Below are 21074 nucleotides of genomic sequence, written 5' to 3'. Positions count from 1 at the left end.
TTTGAGACCCCTGATCTAGGGTGACTAGGAACTAAAACTGGGACACTTAGTGACTGTAGCGCTCGTGCACTCACACGTGTTTAACGTGAACATGTGTCAGGTCAGACATAGACACAGTATTGTTAAGTAAATGCACAATTTCTGTGCACTTTTAGTCAGAGAATAGGGCACACACTATGTCTAAAACACGCATGCATAGTCCATCATTTGCCTCCTGAACATCAAGGTCCTGAATATCAAGGCCCAGAAAGGTTTTTATCTGTATTACATCAACAAATTGCATTATGAGGTAAAAAGATTCTGAAACTCTATTGGACCACAACAAATCAGTAGTTTTATAGATAGATTACTTTATTCATCCTCAAAGAGAATGTTACAGCAGCAATTAATAATATTGATGTATCAAACACACACACACTCAAGTAAAAATAAATAGAATTTAGGATTATCATGACCACAGGCCCTGGGTACAGATCAGGAATGACTTTCCATAACTGTCCTTATTCCAGCGGAATAAGTTGTTTGGCCAGTAGTTCAAGCAGCGGGTGTGAGGTGTATCTCAATACTGCCAAGCATTATGCTAAGTTGAACATAAAACTAGTTATCATGAAATGAACACACTTATTACAATTTACTTTTTACAATGTACAATTTACTTCTAAAAGAACAACATAAACTTTCAAAGGTGTTTAAAATATTTGACTGTACAGAATCTATTTGGGTTTCCATATGTATTGGTTTGTGCATTGGGGCACTCCTTACTTCAGAGTGAACTGAAACGTTACCACGTGAACTCTTTCTTATATAGACCTCAGCATTTTCCATTACTGGTTACTGCTCAGGTGGAACCTTTTTTTCTCTGTGTGCTTTATATGGTTTCTTCTAGCCAATGACATTCATCTTTCACTCAAAGTTGCATGCGTCACAGTTCAGATGCTCATTTGACATTGAGACAAGAGGGGAAGAACAATGACCGGCCTAAGCTTACAGCCCAAAATGATGAGACATTTTATGACAATTTGTGTGTTTTGCAAACTTTGTAAGTACATTCCTTGCATTAAAAGTAAATGCAACGCAGTAAAATCTACAAATGTGTTGTATTTGTTAATTTTAGGATGTATGCTCCTCTTCCCTCTTATTCTAAGGACTGTAATATGGTTACTGTAAAAAAGAAAATATGTTGTGCAGGAATGAGTTGAGTTAAGGAATATTTTTTAGCTGGTAATTCATTTATAAAATGTCATATCTATTTTTATATATGTATCAATTTATATATTTATTATTATTTTTTAGACATGGTGCAGACAGAGATTCCTCAGCAGTCTGGACCCTTAACCAGAGCTCACATTGATGAAAATGTTACCCTGGAGTGTTCCTTCTCAGCGCATCTTAAATCAAATCGCTTTTACTGGTTCAAACAGACAGTAGGACACAGACCCTCTATTGTGGTACAGTCACAAGCGCACGGTTCCACAGCATACTCTCAAGGTTTTGAAAATGGACGTTTCAAACTTGACAAAGGAGGGTTACGCTTCCATCTGATCATTGAAAATGCTAGTCGCTCAGATGAGGGAATGTACTTCTGTGGAATGAAATTATTATATGGCATCATATTTGGAAATGGAACATTTTTGTCAATTGAAGGTAAGCACCATTCTGAAATATTGCACATGTAGCCATGCCCAACTGTGAATTAATTAAAAGGTGTTTATCAGTTCATGAGTAAACAACATGGAGGAGGGTCTTCCACTGTCTGTGTTTTAGGTGAGCAGTGGTCTGCTACTGAAAGAGTGGTCCAAGCCCCAATACCAGACCCAGTTTATCAAGGAGATTCAGTGACTCTGCAGTGCACAGTAAGGATGGAGAAACGAACAGAGGAGTACAGAGTGCTCTGGTTCAGAAGATCTGCAGGAGAATCCCAGCCAGGTCTTATTTACTCTCCCACAAACAGGAGCCGCGAGTGTGAGGATCACTGTGTCTACAGGCTTCCCAAGAGCAATCTCACTCTCTCTGACAGTGGAGTCTATTACTGTGTTGTGGATATATGTGGTCATGTCATTTTTGGAAATGGAACAGTACTGGAAATTAGTAAGTATTTGATTTGATTTAATGATCTAAAGTAATGATTATAAGAATAGAGCTGAAATTATTTACACTGCATGGTGTCATGAAGTCCAGACAGTATTTGACTTTTACAGAACACAGGACATTTCAGATTATGCACTTGAACATGTTCTGAAATAGGGCAGCCGTGGCCCACTGGTTGGCCCTCTGGACTTGTAACCGGAGGGTTGCCGGTTCGAGCCCCGACCAGTGGGCCGCGGCTGAAGTGCCCTTGAGCAAGGCACCTAACCCCTCACTGCTCCCCGAGCGCCGCCGTTGAAGCAGGCAGCTCACTGCGCCGGGATTAGTGTGTGCTTCACCTCACTGTGTGTTCACTGTGTGCTGTTTGTGTTTCACTAATTCACCGATTGGGTTAAATGCAGAGACCAAGTTTCCCTCACGGGATCTAAAAAGTATATATACTTTACAGTACTTATACTCAAATCAAATTTGCATGATATTTGCATCACATTTTTCTAATTTTCCAACAGTTACTACATGTTGCACTGTCAGGACTCATTTTTTTGGCAGATTCTCAGGCGTAACCACACTGCACATGTCTGTTATATTTATGTTTTTTTCAGGATCCTTGGCATTATTTAATACCGTGGTGAGTTTGGGAGCTATACTGGGCTTATGCATTTGTCTTGGACTGTATCTGGTGTGGCAAAACACAAGAGAGTGTAAGCACTGCAAAGGTACATGAATACACCTTGAAATTAAAATCCCTCCTTGTGAATAAAGGTGGTTAACAAACACTCCATTGAATCATACCATTTGTTGTTTTGTCAGGGAAATGTGCTCAAGCAGCTGAACCAGCTGAATCTCCTTTGAACCAATTTGAAACACAGGTAATGACAATTTCCATAACTTTCCTGCCATTGTGTCTAAGATATTTTATCACTAGAATTCTGTGAGCAACAAAAGCCTGTGCGGTGAGAGAGTATTGACATACAGATGAGACCCCTTCACTCTCTTCCACCGATGGTTAGACTTGCATGTACTCATCTAAAATGTGCTTCTCTCTGTAGGGTGGGGGTGCTGACCTTACGGTGGTTAATTATACAGCTCTTCATTTGTCAGAGAGGAAACCCAAAGCAGGAAGAAAGAGAGAGACATTGACACATGGTGGTGTGTATTCTGATGTGCGGTACCATGAACAACAGGCCTTCTAATAGAACCTAGCCTAGTGGTAAGGCCTTCTAATAGAACCTGGCCTAGTGGTTAGGCCTTCTAATAGAAACTGGCCTAGTGTTTAGGCCCTCTAATAGAACCTGGTCTAGTGTTTAGGTCTTCTAATAGAACCTGGCGTAGTGTTTAGGCCTTCATGCATCTATGTCTCTGGACTTTTTTACATTCTGAAACATGTATGTTTTGCAATACATAGAAATTCAGTGTTCACTAAAAGAAGATATTTTATTTTGTGTACAGCTGTATACACTTATAAAGACTAAATGAAATAAAGTTGTATTTTATAATAAAGGTCATTGTTTGCTTGTTTATATATATATATATATATATATATATATATATATATATAATTAATAGTTTCCATTCATTTTTGCAAAAAGTACAAAATTATTTGATGATAATTACGTAGAATGGTTGGAAAGCATTCTATAGATATTGCCATCTTTTGTGGTATGCAGGATGTGACTCAGGTTTGTAAGCACAAATGGAAGAGACAGTGAAGAAAGGCGTGGATAGATGACTTTACAGATATCATTATATTAGTGTTGTACAGAAAGCTTATTTATCAACATTATCAACAAGAAACATACATGTATAAAGATGGGGCTGGCCATAGCAGCACAGCTGGTCTTCCGAGCCAGACAAACCATACATCACAACATCAACATTTTCTGGCAAGCACCTCTTTTTATTTTTAAATTGATTGCAAGATTTTGCTCAATTGTTAAAATATTGAGCATTGGCAGTCCAGGAGTCCTACTTCATCTGAACTGGCACAGTTTAAATCAGGGCTTGAAAACGAAATTATTTTTCAAACGTTCCGTTCCGAACGGTTCAGATAGGCCTATGTTTAACGTTTTCGTTCTTGCATGCGTTCCGCCACCAACATATCGGTCCTGAACCTGTTCGGAACGCAAAATATCGTTCGTTCTTAAAGTTCCGGTAGTGTTTGGCGGGCCTATCAAGTCTATTTTTGTGGACTTTACCTTAGAATAGACGTACTCATTATTTCCCCTTGATTTAGCCTATACCGTAGCTATGCCCAAAAATAATAAATCACAGGCGGCATCCAAAAACATTCAGATGGGCTATCCATCCCATAGCCTACAGACTTACTGTAGGCCTAACCTATGCCTATAAATAATTTCTTATCAAAAATATTTCTGGATACGTGCTAAACTCCTTACCTGGTTGTAGCCTAAGTTTTATCCATATGGAGATCTTCAAAGGCTTGCGCTATAATAAAAATACTGACAAGGCCTATCTCAAATTTCCCGTTTAACTCTTCTACATAGAATTAGCTATAATTGCGCAAACATTTCAAATCCCGACTTTAAAACGACAAGGCGTGGACAGGCAAAATAGGCTATTACGCATAGGCTACAAACAATTTCCAAATCAGTTTCAGTAGCCTACGCTACGAGCTGGCCTAAGATCCGAAGTGGCAGACGGATAGGTTACATTACAACAGCAAGACAAAATATACACATTTGGACCAAAGGTCCATTTATTTGTTTTTGTTTTTTTTTTTTCAAACTGCAGAAATCAAATTATTAGGCTGTTCGCCTACAATCAAACGAGTAGATCACTTAGGATATGCTTTTGTGAAATTTTATAAAATATATAGAGAACGAAAAAAAAAACGTTATTAACTGGTTTTGTGGATTTCAGAATAACGTTTCTGTTCCGGAACAGTTGAAGACCATTTTGTTTTCGTTTCCGTTTCCGCTCCTCGTAAAATTCCGTTTGCTTTCGGTTTTCGTTTTCGTTCCTTGAACCGGTTCGGAGCCCTGGTTTAAATGCCATTTCCATGGGGTTTGGGGAGAGAAAAAGCAGCCTACTCCCCTCACCTAAGTCGATCAGGTGGTCTGATCACTTGCTCAGTTACTAGATGCTGCCCTTCAGCATCCAGAAATACATCCCGCCCTCCTGCTGTCAAATCACTTCCAAAACTTTACCGAGAAACCTTATGTACTGAGAACTAAGATGGACCTCATGAAGCGCAAAAGAAGTTGACTTACATTGTAAAATACAAAATTAAACAGTTATACACTTGAAATATAACATTTGTCGAGCACTTTTATAAGACCTTGACACAGAGGACAATACTCTTGTTTACAGAACATATGTTCACTTTTGGATAAGTGTGTGTGTGTGTGTGTGTGTGTGTGTGTGTGTGCGCCCTTCAAATAAAAATGGTCATATGTGCACAATTTATAACAAGCCACTTAACATGGTCTTGTCAATCCAACTCTCCCTGCAATGTGTTAACCCATGAAAAGGTTCCATTTTAAGACCCCTCAACAATGCATATTAGTACATTACGACATTATGCAAAACACAGCACAACCCCAAACATGAACCCATACCTGTATCATGTAGAAGTGTTTGACAGGGAAACATGTGTCTGTTGATAGGCAGGAAGAGGAGTCGTCGATGTGGCTCTGGACAGGGTGCTAAAATGCAGGAGCTATCCAGGGTGCTAACAGACTCCATTTTAGCTCAAATCCCTGCTTCCCATTTGACAGGTTTAATACTTTTTTTTTTTTATCTTGATCCATTACCATTTTTTTGTACAAAACCTCTAATATTTCTCACAGACTGCCACTAAAAACACAATGTGTGTTGTGATATGTCTGGCGACATACCGCAGATAATTGTTCTCATTTGGCATAACACATTGACCTACGTGTACATGTGTCAAGTGGAAACTTCTAGAGGAAGTTTGACTGTTTCTTTTCTGGCCACTAACACTTGAACTTGAGTCTTTGAATTCTGTCATTTACTGTGCTGTTCATTTCTGTAAATAATGTTTACTAAATATGATCTCTAACAACAAACAGCGAGGTCCAGCGTGATCCTAAATTAGATAATGCACTCAGATTGACCACTTTAAGTTTTTTTTTTTTTTCATTTAAAAGAGTTCACTGTAAGCTAGAGAGTGGAAAATTCTAGAAGAAGGGTTGGGTTTCTGAGCACACTGATGCACTGCATTGGTCCATGCAATCTAAAACCAGAGGTGGAAAGTAACTAAATACATTTACTCACGTTACTGTATTGAGTAGTTTTTCTGTGTATTTTGTATTTTTTAAGTAGTTTATAAAATCGGTATTTTAAATTTTACTTGATTACTTTTTGAGTGAAGTATTGTACTTCGCTACATCAAAAATCCCATCCGTTACTTGAGTAAAAAAAAAATTAAGACTAACGAAAACAGAAAGGGAGAGAAAAAAAAATCGCGCCCAACCATTAGCCTAGTGATAATGATCAGCATGTAGCCTACAACAGGACATGAATCAAGCTGGCGCCATGCAGTCTTTCTGAAAGTGATGGAGCTGGATCACGAGATGAATCAGATTAGTCTAACCTATAAAATTGTATTTTTTCGCTATTCCAATGTGTTGTCTCAGTTCGTTTTAGCACCAATGATTGCGGAGATATTCAAGCAAACACCATGGAATTTCGTGTTTTGAAGTTTGTGCTCACCTTTCTATGGAAAGAAGTTTATTAGCAGTTGTTTCCCCTCATTTTGATGTCTCTCTTTTTCCTGTTTTGGCCTTTGTTTTTAGTAACCTGACTTGGCTTTCTTGGCGAGAAACACATTGCACCAGCAGCACAACAATTAGCGGTCCACTACTAGCGATGCTCAACTAAATAAACAAAAGAGACTACCTTATGAATCGTGCAGGCGGACTAAACCATTTAGCTCTTTAGCAAGGGAGAGTGAGAGTGACCTTAGACAGTTTTCACTGTTTTGTAACGTTATACAAAATCCAGTCAGTCAAACTTTACATTTCGTCTGACATTCATTTTTACATTTAATTTGGAAGTTAAAATATTCAGGTAAAATAAATATATGGCGGAAATAAGTATTGAACGCTTTTTTTTTTTGTCCAGTAATTAGCCTAAACTTCCAGTGAGTCTATTCAAAATTTTCACCACACATTATATTAACACACATATAAAAAATCCAAACATAAGAGTTTTGTGTATTAAAAAAAGTATTGAACGTGCCTACTGAAAATTTCTTCAGTACTTTGTGGAAAAGCCTTTGTTTGTAAAGACAGCTTCAAGACATTTCCTGTATGACAAAACTTATTAGTCGCAGTATCAGGTGTGATTTTGGTCCATTGTTCTAAACAGATTCCAGGGGTCCCTCTTGTGAATCCTGATCTTTAGTTCCAGATTACTTCCAGAACTGTTTGAGCTTTTTGCTTTTATCCATCATGAAATGTTTCTTGTGTGACACCTTGGTAATGAAAAACCTTTTTATAGCCCATCAATATGTAAGCTACTAACCAAGCTTATATTAATTTGCGCAGATAGAAAGGATAACTAATCTCTAACTACTTACAGATTCCAGCTCGTTCCTTCCCTTTCCTTGCCTTAGTGCTTTTTCTTAGCGTGTTCAATACTTTTTCCCTGTGTTATTCCACTTCATTACACATGACTCTACTTATGGAGTTGTTTGGATTTTTTATGTGTGGATTACCTGAGTTATTACTAATGCCTGATGAAAATGTTGTGCCCCCTGTATTCCACTTTTCAAGGGCCCTCTCCTCCATTGCCCTATACTTCCCACTTTCCCCCCAGAGTTCGACGCCCTTTAATCTGCTGAACCATCTGCTCGTTTCCAAATATAAAAAAAACTCTGCAACTCAACATTGGCCTGCCTGCCTCAGCTGCCTGTGAGGGGCTTTTCAGTTGTGCTGGATTACTGTTCACTGCAAAGCGACCCAAGGATGAGTGCAACTAACTTTGAAAATCAACTACTGCTCAAACTTAAAGGAGAACTCCGGTGATTTTTCACATAGATCTCCATTTCTCAACATCCTTATCAGGCAAGTACCTCCACTCGGCGGCCATATTGCAACACTCTTTGGGCACTTATCGTACATCTATTTCGGCAGAAATGCGTGTGCGTAAGGCTTCACGACACCAATCTTGCTCCAGCAGCGAGATCACAACAGATGATTGGCACGATGTCTTCACAGCACACCACATGATTGGCTCAATGTATTTTACAACACACCACATGATTGGCTCAATGTATTCACATGTCAACGTTTTGCCGCGGAAGGGTTGTGATATGTGTAGACAACTGTTACAAACTAACCCCATGCATTACTATGGAGGATTTTTTGAGTGCTGTATCTCCTCATTAGAAAGTCTCTGGTAAAACTGGTTGTTCTGGTACCCCCCCCCCCCCCCCCCCCCCAAAAAAAAATAAGTAACTAAGTAACTTTTACTTAAAGTACATTTTAAATGAACTACTTTTTACTTTTACTTGAGTACATTTTCAGATCGGTATTTTAACTTGTACTTGAGTAATATTTCATCAAGGTATTGGTACTTTTACTTGAGTACAATATTTTCATACTTTTTCCACCTCTGTCTAAAACACACCCAGCATTAGAAGAGGTTTTCCTGTCTAGTATACTTTGTGCTTTAATTGTAGCTCTCATTTGTTCAATACACATTCAGCTGAGCATAGCGGTCCTATAAGAGTTATCCCTTTATTTGTGATTGTTAACCTTTGTAGGAAAGCATGTAAGTAAAGCTTTTGTGTTTTACTACGCATGAGTCTATAATGCTGTTGCTCAATTCAAAATATTTACTGTGTGTTGCAAGATTATAGGTTTGATATGGTATAAATGACCTATTATGGCATGCCCTTTGCGTAATCTCAAATTCCTCAGGTACAGGAGAAATTGCAGATTTACATAAGATCATTCAAGTTACCACAGCAATTGCTGGAAAACATATTGCCTTGAAGTGCTTCTTCCTAGAGAAACATAAAAATTAGCCGCATGTTGCCTTCATTATCCATCAAATCCCTTAGCTGCATGTTGCCTTCATTATCCATCAAATCCCATAGCTGCATGTTGCCTTCATTATCCATCAAATCCCTTAGCTGCATGTTGCCTTCATTATCCATCAAATTAGCTGCATCTTGCCTTCATTATCCATCAAATTAGCTGCATGTTGCCTTCATTATCCATCAAATCCCATAGCCGCATGTTGCCTTCATTATCCATCAAATCCCATAGCCGCATGTTGCCTTCATTATCCATCAAATCCCTTAGCTGCATGTTGCCTTCATTATCCATCAAATTAGCCGCATGTTGCCTTCATTATCCATCAAATCCCATAGCTGCATGTTGCCTTCATTATCCATCAAATCCCTTAGCTGCATGTTGCCTTCATTATCCATCAAATCCCATAGCTGCATGTTGCCTTCATTATCCATCAAATTAGCTGCATGTTGCCTTCATTATCCATCAAATTAGCTGCATCTTGCCTTCATTATCCATCAGATCCCTTAGCTGCATCTTGCCTTCATTATCCATCAAATCCCATAGCTGCATGTTGCCTTCATTATCCATCAGATCCCTTAGCTGCATGTTGCCTTCATTATCCATCAAATCCCTTAGCTGCATGTTGCCTTCATTATCCATCAAATCCCTTAGCTGCATGTTGCCTTCATTATCCATCAAATACCATAGCTGCATGTTGCCTTCATTATCCATCAAATACCATAGCTGCATGTTGCCTTCATTATCCATCAAATTAGCTGCATGTTGCCTTCATTATCCATCAAATCCCTTAGCTGCATGTTGCCTTCATTATCCATCAAATACCATAGCTGCATGTTGCCTTCATTATCCATCAAATTAGCTGCATGTTGCCTTCATTATCCATCAAATCCCTTAGCTGCATGTTGCCTTCATTATCCATCAAATTAGCTGCATGTTGCCTTCATTATCCATCAAATCCCTTAGCTGCATGTTGCCTTCATTATCCATCAGATCCCTTAGCTGCATGTTGCCTTCATTATCCATCAAATACCATAGCTGCATCTTGCCTTCATTATCCATCAAATTAGCTGCATGTTGCCTTCATTATCCATCAAATACCATAGCTGCATGTTGCCTTCATTATCCATCAAATTAGCTGCATCTTGCCTTCATTATCCATCAAATCCCTTAGCTGCATGTTGCCTTCATTATCCATCAAATCCCTTAGCTGCATGTTGCCTTCATTATCCATCAAATTAGCTGCATCTTGCCTTCATTATCCATCAAATTAGCTGCATCTTGCCTTCATTATCCATCAAATCCCTTAGCTGCATCTTGCCTTCATTATCCATCAAATCCCTTAGCTGCATCTTGCCTTCATTATCCATCAAATCCCTTAGCTGCATCTTGCCTTTATTATCCATCAAATCCCTTAGCTGCATGTTGCCTTCATTATCCATCAAATCCCTTAGCTGCATCTTGCCTTCATTATCCATCAAATCCCTTAGCTGCATCTTGCCTTCATTATCCATCAGATCCCTTAGCTGCATGTTGCCTTCATTATCCATCAAATACCATAGCTGCATCTTGCCTTCATTATCCATCAAATTAGCTGCATGTTGCCTTCATTATCCATCAAATACCATAGCTGCATGTTGCCTTCATTATCCATCAAATACCATAGCTGCATGTTGCCTTCGTTATCCATCAAATTAGCTGCATCTTGCCTTCATTATCCATCAAATACCATAGCTGCATGTTGCCTTCATTATCCATCAAATATGTTAGCTGCATCTTGCCTTCATTATCCATCAAATTAGCTGCATCTTGCCTTCATTATCCATCAAATACCATAGCTGCATGTTGCCTTCATTATCCATCAAATTAGCTGCATGTTGCAAGTACGCTGTAAATGGGAAGGTTAAAAAGTTTATTATGTGATCTAAAACTGCATCTTATGTGATCTAGAACTGCATCTTAATTTGTGTTCTGTTTGGAAACGGAACAGACCTTAAGATCAGTAAGACTTCATTATTGAGTGAAGATATACATTCATTCCGACATTCTCTCAGTAAAGTTTGAATGTACTTCAAAACCAAATGTATACTGTATGAATAAATATTGGTTATAAGTTGCTTACATGTTAGCTTTTGCTCCTATGAACGGCACTGAACTGTCAATCAGTCGTTCTTTTTGATATGATAGTATCTTAATATATGAAGAGGTTCTTCCTCTTGTGTTGTAGGGAACCCAGTGGATCCCCTTGTGTATGGTCTGAGTGTTGCAGTGGGACTGTGTGTAATTATAATCAGTATACTAATCTACATCAACTCCAAGAAAACTATGTCATCACTCAACAGGTAAGTTGAATACATTTGCCAAAAAAATAGATACTAAAATGGTATCAACAGAAATATTATGGAACAGCCATTCACTTTGTATCAGGTTGGGTCTATGAGGTAAGATAAGACCAGTTATAGGAGGTGTCCTGTCTTTCTATATCACACACACGGACGCACGCATGCACACAAGCACACACACACACACACACACACACACACACACACACACACAGGAAGATACTATAAATGTTTAATGCTTGTTTGCTATTAATATAAGGTTGCCCCTGCATTTTTCTGCCATTAGTTGCAGAGGATTCTGTGTCTTTGTAAATGTTGGTCCTGTTTAGCTTACATCAGGGACCATGTTTGAAACAAATGCTCATTTGAATGTTATTCCATGGATCTTCATTTTATCCTCTGTAAATAAAATCAATCAATCAACAATAGACAAAACAAACAGTTTTTTTATTTATTATTATTTATTTTTGTCCATTTCCATAATAAAATGTCTTCTTTGTTAAACAACAGGCGCTCCTGAGCCTTGTGGAGACCAGAATATAAATGTGGACGTGATGAATTATGCATGAATTATAACATTCAAATGAACTATGCAGCGTTGACTTTCTCTGACACAAGGACAAGAGGGAGGAAGAAGAGAGAGCTGCAACAGGACACTGTGTACACTGGAGTTAATCATTCCGTCAGGTGATGATCTGAGCACATCTTCCCTGTACAAGTATGATTGAGTAAGCTGTTTTATGTATAAAAGGAAATTACAATTAAATATAATTTTTCTTACATGTATTGTACAACAGAAATGTTCTCAAGATTGTTGACATGTTTTTATTCACTATAATACTTATTAGTAGTATTATCCTACATAGCCTATAAAAAAGGGTTGGAAGAAATGGAAATACCAATTTAATCAAATGAATCTGCATGGTTAACATCATTGGATCCAGGGCATTTCTGTGATGAGATGTGTGATGTGATTTGAAAACATGAGTATTTGCATAATCTTTTGACTTGATACAATTGATTGTGTGTCCCTGTAGTAAATAAACATTGAACTCTGAATGGCCTGTCACTGTCACCGAAATGAAAATGCCATGAAATAAGTGAGGTATTCACCTATTAACATCGGCCTAATCTCTTCATTATGAATTCATCATGTGTTCTGTATACACATTAGGAATTCATCATTTATAACAAAGGAAAACACACGGAAAACACCTACTAAACTAGATGTACCGCAGAGCGGTACAAAATATGACCGCCGCCCAGTCCAGCACATTTTTTCCACAAAAATAAATCACGCTGAAAGGCCTATATGATTCCAACTGTCTCACTAAATTGCATTATCCACACTCAATTCTCACTGGTATCTGCTAGACAACAAGTACCAAAACATGATTAGTTCGTAGATTTCACATGTAAAATTTATTTTATACAACCCCACCCCCATCTGGCCTGTTCATAATTCTGAGAAATTCTTGAAATGTGTGCGTGTACACGTTTATGTTTATGTGTGTGGGTGTGTGTGTGTGTGTGTGTGTGTGTGCAGGCGCGCCTGCAGGTGTACGTCCGTACGCACTGTGCGTACCATCAGGCTACTCAACAAGAGAACATTTCCTGTGTGTGTGTGTTTTGGCCCACCATACCTTCCCAACTATGGACAGTATCCCATTAGCTGCATGCCATCAGGCTACAATTTACAATTTTCTATTGAAGTTAGTGAACACGTTATCAAAATTAACGCGCACACATTTTGTTTGAGCAGGAGAGAGAGAATACGCACGCAGGCACGCAACTAGGCTACTTTTTTTCTTTTACTCGGCTATTTATATTATCAGCACACAATGTTGAGATAATTCACTAACTCAATACTCATCATGGATATCACAAGTTTAAACAACGAAAGGAGAAAGAATGGATGCAGCTAAGCTAGGAGTTATTCCAGATGGACAAGGTAGGCAATTGCTTGTCAGAACGTTAGACTGCATTAGACAGCTGTTTAAAGCCAGGCGTCACGGTAAGCTAGAACAAAACTAAAGGTAACTTTAGCCTGTATAGGGTGTATCAAGTTGTCCAAATGAATAGGTCATTGAAGACGTTGTTGTTGTATTGTTGCATGTGAATGTTGCTATGATATGTAAACCGGGAAACGGACAAATATTGTCCACACGTGAGGGGAGGGGGGGGGGGGGGGTGGTATGTGTGCGTACCATAGCATTAATTCCTGCAAGCGCCCCTGTGTGTGTGTGCGTGCTTGTGTGTTTGCCTGCGTATGTGTGTTTGTGCATGTGCATGCATGCGTACATATGTCTACTGTGTGAGTATGTGTCATATGTATGATTACTGTGAATGTATGTGTGTGCGTGTGTATCTGTTTATGCATATGTGTGCACATGGAATGGGTTAACATGACCCCTGGAGGCAAACATACGGAAAAAATTGGTCATCCTAGGCCCTACGGTTCTCAAGATATTCACAGAAAACTGTGTCTGCACTACCCTCCTTTCGGGGGGTCCAGTACAGCGGGGGGCTACAGATCAAAACGAAAAACGATGGTTCCATGCTATTCATGTGGGGTTACATGCCCACCAAGTTTCGTGTACCCCGGTCTTTCAGTGTCCCGGGAATCCTTGTTGGTGTACGGTCACTAAATGTACACATAAATTATTTTATTGTAAGGCCCCCCATGAACGAAAGTTCACAAAACTTGGCATGCATTCGGAGGGTGTCATAATGATCCTACACTTTTAATTTCGTGCAGTTTTGACCTTGTCAGCCAGAGATATTGTGATGAAAACACCTAATTTTTTGTTTTTAATTTTTAACTAGGTGGCGCCATACATGAAATAAGTGGTAATGGGATGGGTTCACATGCCCCCTTAAGACCAACATACATAAAAAAAGGTGGACCTCCTAGGCCCTACGGTTCTCGAGATATTCACAGAAAACTGTCTTCGGCCACCTACAGGCCAGTTGGTGTATAGTAACATAAATTAATTTATTGTGTGGCCCCCCATGAACGGAATTCCACAAAACTTGGCGTGCATACAGAGGGTGTCATAATGATCCTACACTTCCAATTTCGTGCAGTTTTGACTATGTTAGGTCACAGATACCTTCAATTACAACACCTCATTTTTACTTTTTTGTGTTTAACTAGGTGGCGCTATACATGAAATGAGTGGTTATGGAATGGGTTGACATGGCCCCTTGAGATCAACATACAAAAAAAAATGGGCCTCCTAAACCCTACGGTTTTCGAGATATTCACAGAAAACTGTGTCTGCCCTACCCTCCTTTCGGGGGGTCCAGTCCCGCGGGGGGGCTACAGATCAAAACGAAAAACGATGGTTCCATGTTATCTATGTGGGGTTACATGCCCACCAAGTTTTGTGTAGCCCGGTCTTTCAGTGTCCTGGGAATCATTGACGGAAATTTGGGCATGCGAAAAATAAAAAATAAATAAATAAATAAATCTGACTAAACCTATAAGACCGCCGCTTCGCTGCGCGGCGGTCATAACTAGTGATATGTCAATAAAATATAATTTGTGTTACAACCTGTTACATTAATAAAGTCAAATAGCACCATAGACCACCATGTACAGTTCTACATTTCAACCTTAACATTAAAGTATTATAACTTGTGCAGCACTGCACTGTCTCTCCCTACAAGCTTTAAACTTGGCTTAACTCATTCTCATAGATAGGGGTCCTGATTGATAGAGGTTTTGGGATACTATGTTATGTTTCCAAGCTGATATTCACTTTGCAAACCGGCTATTTTTAGGTGGAGATTGTTTTTTTCATGTTCTAGTTTTGTTGTCTCTTACGCTGTTCAATACATGTTCATTCCGACACTTCAGCACAGATCCCATCAGTGTTGGCTTTCATTTGATACCATTTCTTTGTATATGGTCCTTGTGGTTGTGGAGATATTCAACATTAATTGTTGGCATGTTGTGTTAAGCAGGAAACCAACAAATTGGTCTGAAATTGTTTGTACAAGTCACAAAAAAAAAATCACCTTGACAACCACCCTAATATCTTACCTATCGGTGTCTTCTAACTAAAAACATAGGGTGGCAGCTTGCACCAAAACATGTCCGCACAAGTCTTAAAGGAAGCCCTTTTCAGAATTGTCTCCCTGACTATTAATCTATTGTGTGATTCACCCCTTTATAAAGTTTTGTTCAGACTGTTGACACTTGCTGTGATCATCTTCTCTGGATCTGCTGCCTCGTGCCAAATCACAGCTGTGCTGACACAACAGTGCCCCTTGTGGTGTGATACTTTTGTGGTATTTATTGATGATTATTTTTTAATGATCATGCTTGCACGTAAGTTGGATTATATTGCACATTTGCCATCTATCTATGCGCATCTATTTTTGCAGCTGTTTAAATAATTTCACCTGCTTTTTTGTGTATTTGTTTATTTTCTTTAAAGTTCTCAAGACATTTGAGGGTGGTATGAAGGAGTGTATTGTGTATGTGAGCAATTTCATCTTCCTAAATCTCAATATTACGATCACAACAAGTGTGGGCAAATTATTAATTACATTTTCACGTGGGGTAACTTGTTGCAGGGCAACCACATAACCGGTTTCATGTCTTCCGATTGAATGATTAATGATCAGTTTCTTGAGAACTTTAAAGTTCTCAAGAAACTTGAGGTTGGTATGAGAAAGTGTAATGTGTGTGTGAGCAACCTACATGTAACTTATCTGCCTGAATCTCAATATTCTGATCACAACAACTCAGGGCAAATTACAAGTCAGCACCAGTGCTGCATTCGCTGCTTTCCACTTTTATAATCACATCACCAAAAGTAGGTTATTGGTTTTACCAAAAGTGTTTGCCAGTATTCCAACTAAATAAAATACAAATTTGTATTTTAAATACATGTATCAGACATGGCTATCCCTGCTGTTGGCTGCAGCAACTCAAGCTAGGTAGTACTGATTGTTTTGTGTTTGTTTTGTGTTTATGTTAGTTTTGGTCCAATTTGACAGCTTTGCTAGCCTGGCTAGCGCCACCACTTCTCAATGAGACGTGGTCTGGGAACCAAACGTTAATTTTCTCGTATTTGAAAAAAATGCCCAGATCCGTTTATTGGGTGCCACGGATGTCTATCAAATGCGTCTGTGCATAGCTCATCATCGTCTTGCTTTCCCCCTTGTTCTGTGATTGGTCCCCTATCTCAGGCGAAAATTTGCTCCATGGTCTCCAGGCTGCCTTAGCAGCGTGAATCAAATTGCGCGCAAGGCAGCATGGGAACACCCAGGCTACAGCTTTGCTATGTTGCCCACCCAAAATTTCTACCAGCCCACCCAAATATAGTAGCCTAGCCTAGGTTAGAACCAGCCCTGCCCTGCATGGAGACATATTTTAATAATGGAGAAAATGTTAGCAAAACTTTAAGTTTTTGTTAACAGAATCTCCCTCCCTCATTCATTTATTTGCGCAACAGCCCACATTCTGCATTCAATCCAGCGAGACAAGTGAAATACATGTTTTTTTTTTTTGTTTGTTTTTTAAGCAGACATCGCTAGGCAAGGTATTTAGGCTACCTCTGTTAGGCCTACAAAAAGTTGTGAATTAAGGAGTATTTCCTGATCGGGGAAACCTTTCTGTCCGCGGTTCTATAATATCACTCAATTGTGCCGCAAATTAACAGACAGAAGTTTGGCGTAATTTAAATTCATGGCTCCGTAGACCAGCAATCTACTTGTCGAGGAGGCTCATAATTTGAGAATTTAAATTACGCCAAACGCTGCAGATCAGACAGAGAAAGCTCTGGGAACAGAACGGAGGCATATGATTTTGTTGTCACGCGTTACTATGGAAAATTAACTTTATAAAGACCGGCTCGGCCAAAAAAAAGAAAAAAGTATGCCAGATGGCCAGTCCAGCCCTGCGTTCAGGAATTATTTATGCAAAAGTGGAACGTGCACAATGTTTTATTTATCCCTCCTGATTGGGCGAATAAAACAGGCATGGAGGACGAAAGAAGCATACAGTTTAGCCTCAGCTATTGTTACGAGAACTTACGACCCTCTCTGTCTCTGGCTGTCTGTGCCGTGGAGCCTTGGCTGGCTGGAGATGGCAGAGTGCTTGATCGCCAATTAAAGGAACACGCCACCCAATGTCAGTAGTAATATATGTTCTTACCTTAACTTTCACGAGTTGAGTCATACCTCTCCCGTGTCGGTACGTGCACTCAAACGCTCTGGTGCGCGGCTGGACTGTGTTAGCATGTTGCTATGCTAGCGGGCTTTGCCGTAACTAGCCGTAGAAGTAATCAAAAACATCCACGTTTTCCCGACTTAAATACAGTTGCACGAGTAGTTGATAGAAATGTCTACGGCCATGCAACATGAAACGTGGCGATTTTCCAAGCGAATAAACAGGAGAACTACAATGTGTGGCGCAATAGAACTTGGGAGTACTTCGACCTAGCGTAGTAGTATTGTTAACACCTAATTGTAGATCCTATCCACCACAGAGTTTAGAATCCATGCTGGATCGACCCTCAGCCTCTCCCTCCCCTCTGAGCGAGAGAGAGGCACACACACTAGAGATGCGCTGATGGGCTATTATTTCAACCATAACTGCATAGCAAAACTTATCATCCATCAGCCATCCATCAGCACCAAAGTTTTTTGACCAATTTTCAAAACCGCACCCGCCCACCATCCGGTGGTTGTTTTAATAGGCTATATGGGTGATGCAGTGCTGCTGACGTGAGGCTAGAAAGCCCTTGCCTGTTCTAGAAAGACTGATCCAATGCAGCAAATATATTAAAAGGCTAAAGTCGTACATTGGCTATGTTGTAGCCTATCCCTAGAATATCAGCAGCAAACTCAGTCTCTGTCTCGCAAAACAGTCTCCAAATAAAACGCACATCGGCCTGTTGCCTATTCTGCCAGCTTGTGACAATATATCGTCCAAAATGCTTGATTCCATTGCATTCTCCACATTTTTAGCTAAATTTTCATGTACCACATCAGCATTTTTGTTCAGTGAATCTTTTGTATGTATTGGAATATCATTAACCTTTCAAAAGTTATGGTAATTTTAGTGATCAGTGTAAAAAAAATGCAGGAAACGGGATTTAGAATGTTGACAGAATTCACATTCACTTTCTCACCAACAACATAAAAGCATGCATAAAAACTAATAATCAAGTCAGAAACAATGGTTTATATTTATTTGGTCTATAAGAATAAACCATTTATTTGTATATAACCAAATGCTACAGTCAATAAGAATGACATAAAAAACATACTGTACCTTACCAGTAATACAGGAAGTAAGTATACTGTATTCATTGAAGACCATTTCAGAAAAGAGACATAAAATACATTTGATTCAACAAATACAACTTCCTTATAAATCAGTATAATATGAAAATTATATACATATATAAAATGTATTATTATTTATGAAAAACTAGGAATACAATCAACATCACTCATAACTCAATGTGTTCTAAACATTTGAAAGTGGATTACATACTTAGAACAAGCCTGTGGAGAATAAACACATACATACATATACACACAAACTCACCCACACACACACACACACACTTACAGAGAAGGATAGGGAAAGGTGGGGTGGGGAACCTGAAGGTTGAACACAGAAGAGCTATGACTCATTACTAAACGCATCCCCTTTTGCAGAATGCCAAATCTGACAGCAATTTGTTTATCAATAAAAACAAATTCGCCTACCGTTACACTCCAGGGCCATACAAGCTAATTTAGTTTTATTATGTACGTTTTTTATAACAAGCTCCTGCTGTACAGGAATATGTACTTGATGGAAAGACGACAGAGTAGTAGTTGGAGCAGCTGAAAGTGAGGCTGAAATTTCAACGGAAATGCCTGCCGGCTGTTGTGATAGATTTCCCCCAAAGTCTTTCTGGCTGTAGCTACCAAACCTAAGTTCAACACCAGATTCTGCATTGCATTGTCAAACTTGAAATAACAAGAAGCTACTGACAACGGCAATGTCAATGGAGAAAAAGTGCTTTCTGGTATTCTGCGTTTTTTGGAGTACACAATATGTATTTATCATTTGGTCAACGTTCCCTGATCCCTGCCAAGACTTGGTTCCCCAGAAGCAATGAATATTAGGGAGGGAAGTGAATCCCATGTAAATGATCAATCCCAGAAACCTGTGAAACTCTTCTGAGGTCTTTGTCCCATGCCCCTGCACTGTTTGCATACGACGGCCTATTAAGCACAAGCTCCCATTCCTTCCGGTTGGTAAAACCACATATGCCTGGGACAACAATGTGAGTAAAAAAGAACATAACAAGTCTATTTCACACAGTGTTTTAGTGAAAGTCGGCACCATCCTACGCACGGCACATAAATCTATACCTTCTTCCTCCATCCCCTCATGGTCTTCAGCATTGTGAGCGCAAGCTCATGAGCAGTCAGCTACCTCTTCAGGCTTGCGAGAAGGTCTGTGTAGGTCTTGTCATCCTCCATCTAAAACAACAGCGAAATCATACAAATACCTTTATTTATGTAAAAACAAAACTGCAGATTTGTGCATGTATGCACACAAAAGAAGAGGTAGCCTAAACTATTGAAGCATCTTCAGAATATACTCGAAATATTTCTAAGTATGAAAAGTCATTTTATTACACATGGATTTAGCTACCCTAAATCTGATTACCTGGCTGGCATCAAGATAAAGACAGATTACATTTCACCTAGTAACAAACTGCTGAAATGCAATAATGACATTTCTGACAGAATATGTGATTTCACATCATGTTTTCTATAACTACATATTGAGAGGAGTTGTGCTTCATCTATTTCAAGTCATGCCATCTAGAAAATGTTGAGACAAGCACGTCTGATGTTTGTCATTTAGAAGTTAGCAAGCTAAAATAGTTTACTACAGACTGCACTACAGGTAACAACCCGAGGAAAGGCAATAAATTAATTACATTTCTGACAGAATATGTGATTTCACATCTTATTTTCTACAACTACATATTGAGAGGAGTAAAAATATTGCTCAACTTATTTCATGTCATAACGTAACGCAACTAACGCGGCGCCCATTGATTTATTCAGCTTTGGTTTGCTATACTGTCTTGTCAATATAATGCTTACCTAACAAGCAAATTGGTACTAGAAAACAAACTTACCTACAGGTTATACACTAACAGGTTTTTAAATGAAACTGTCAATGAAAATAACTGACATCAAAAGGAAAAGAGAATATTGCAAGCAGTTCAGAATTATACAGCTAGCTAAAGTTACATGACGATGCACTAGCCCCCCGCTAAGCCATAATGTTGATGCTGATGAGAAAGCATATTACTGTCAAATAACATGATATAAGGACTTCAAATGTATTAGTCTATGTGGTTTGTGTTTAAAATAAAGATTCTTGCAACTCCGAAGAGTGCCTTGCCATACTTTGCCCTGCGTTTGAGCTTTCCCCGTGGAACCGTGACAGTAAGGGTTAAACACTTTTACAAAAGTATTGGCCTAGCCTACAGTTATCACTTAATGACCTATCAAATGTCGGCAACTTAAGTATGTGATTAGATAAATAGGCACTGGCAGATGCAATAGGTAAATAGATATCTTTGTG

General features: G+C 39.0%; 1 protein-coding gene and 1 long non-coding RNA gene across 2 annotated transcripts; both read left to right on the top strand.

The window, feature by feature from the left end:
- Positions 1-934: 934 nt before the first annotated feature.
- Positions 935-3585, top strand: LOC121682348. The gene is made up of 6 exons (XM_042062458.1): positions 935-1039; positions 1294-1644; positions 1765-2088; positions 2688-2801; positions 2896-2954; positions 3135-3585. The coding sequence occupies exons 1-6, from the start codon at positions 970-972 to the stop codon at positions 3276-3278; spliced, it is 1062 nt and encodes a 353-aa protein (XP_041918392.1). The 5' UTR covers positions 935-969; the 3' UTR covers positions 3279-3585.
- A 7445-nt stretch (positions 3586-11030) lies between these two features.
- Positions 11031-12018, top strand: LOC121682349. Its single transcript, XR_006022530.1, has 3 exons — positions 11031-11112; positions 11338-11452; positions 11963-12018. It is a non-coding gene; the product is annotated as an uncharacterized LOC121682349 (long non-coding RNA).
- Positions 12019-21074: the final 9056 nt, after the last annotated feature.

The sequence above is a fragment of the Alosa sapidissima genome, chromosome 14 (assembly GCF_018492685.1).
Source record: "Alosa sapidissima isolate fAloSap1 chromosome 14, fAloSap1.pri, whole genome shotgun sequence".
Taxonomy (NCBI): Eukaryota; Metazoa; Chordata; class Actinopteri; order Clupeiformes; family Clupeidae; genus Alosa; species Alosa sapidissima.
The sequence above is the reverse complement of the archived record's forward strand: the minus strand, read 5'-3'. Positions and strand labels throughout refer to the sequence as shown.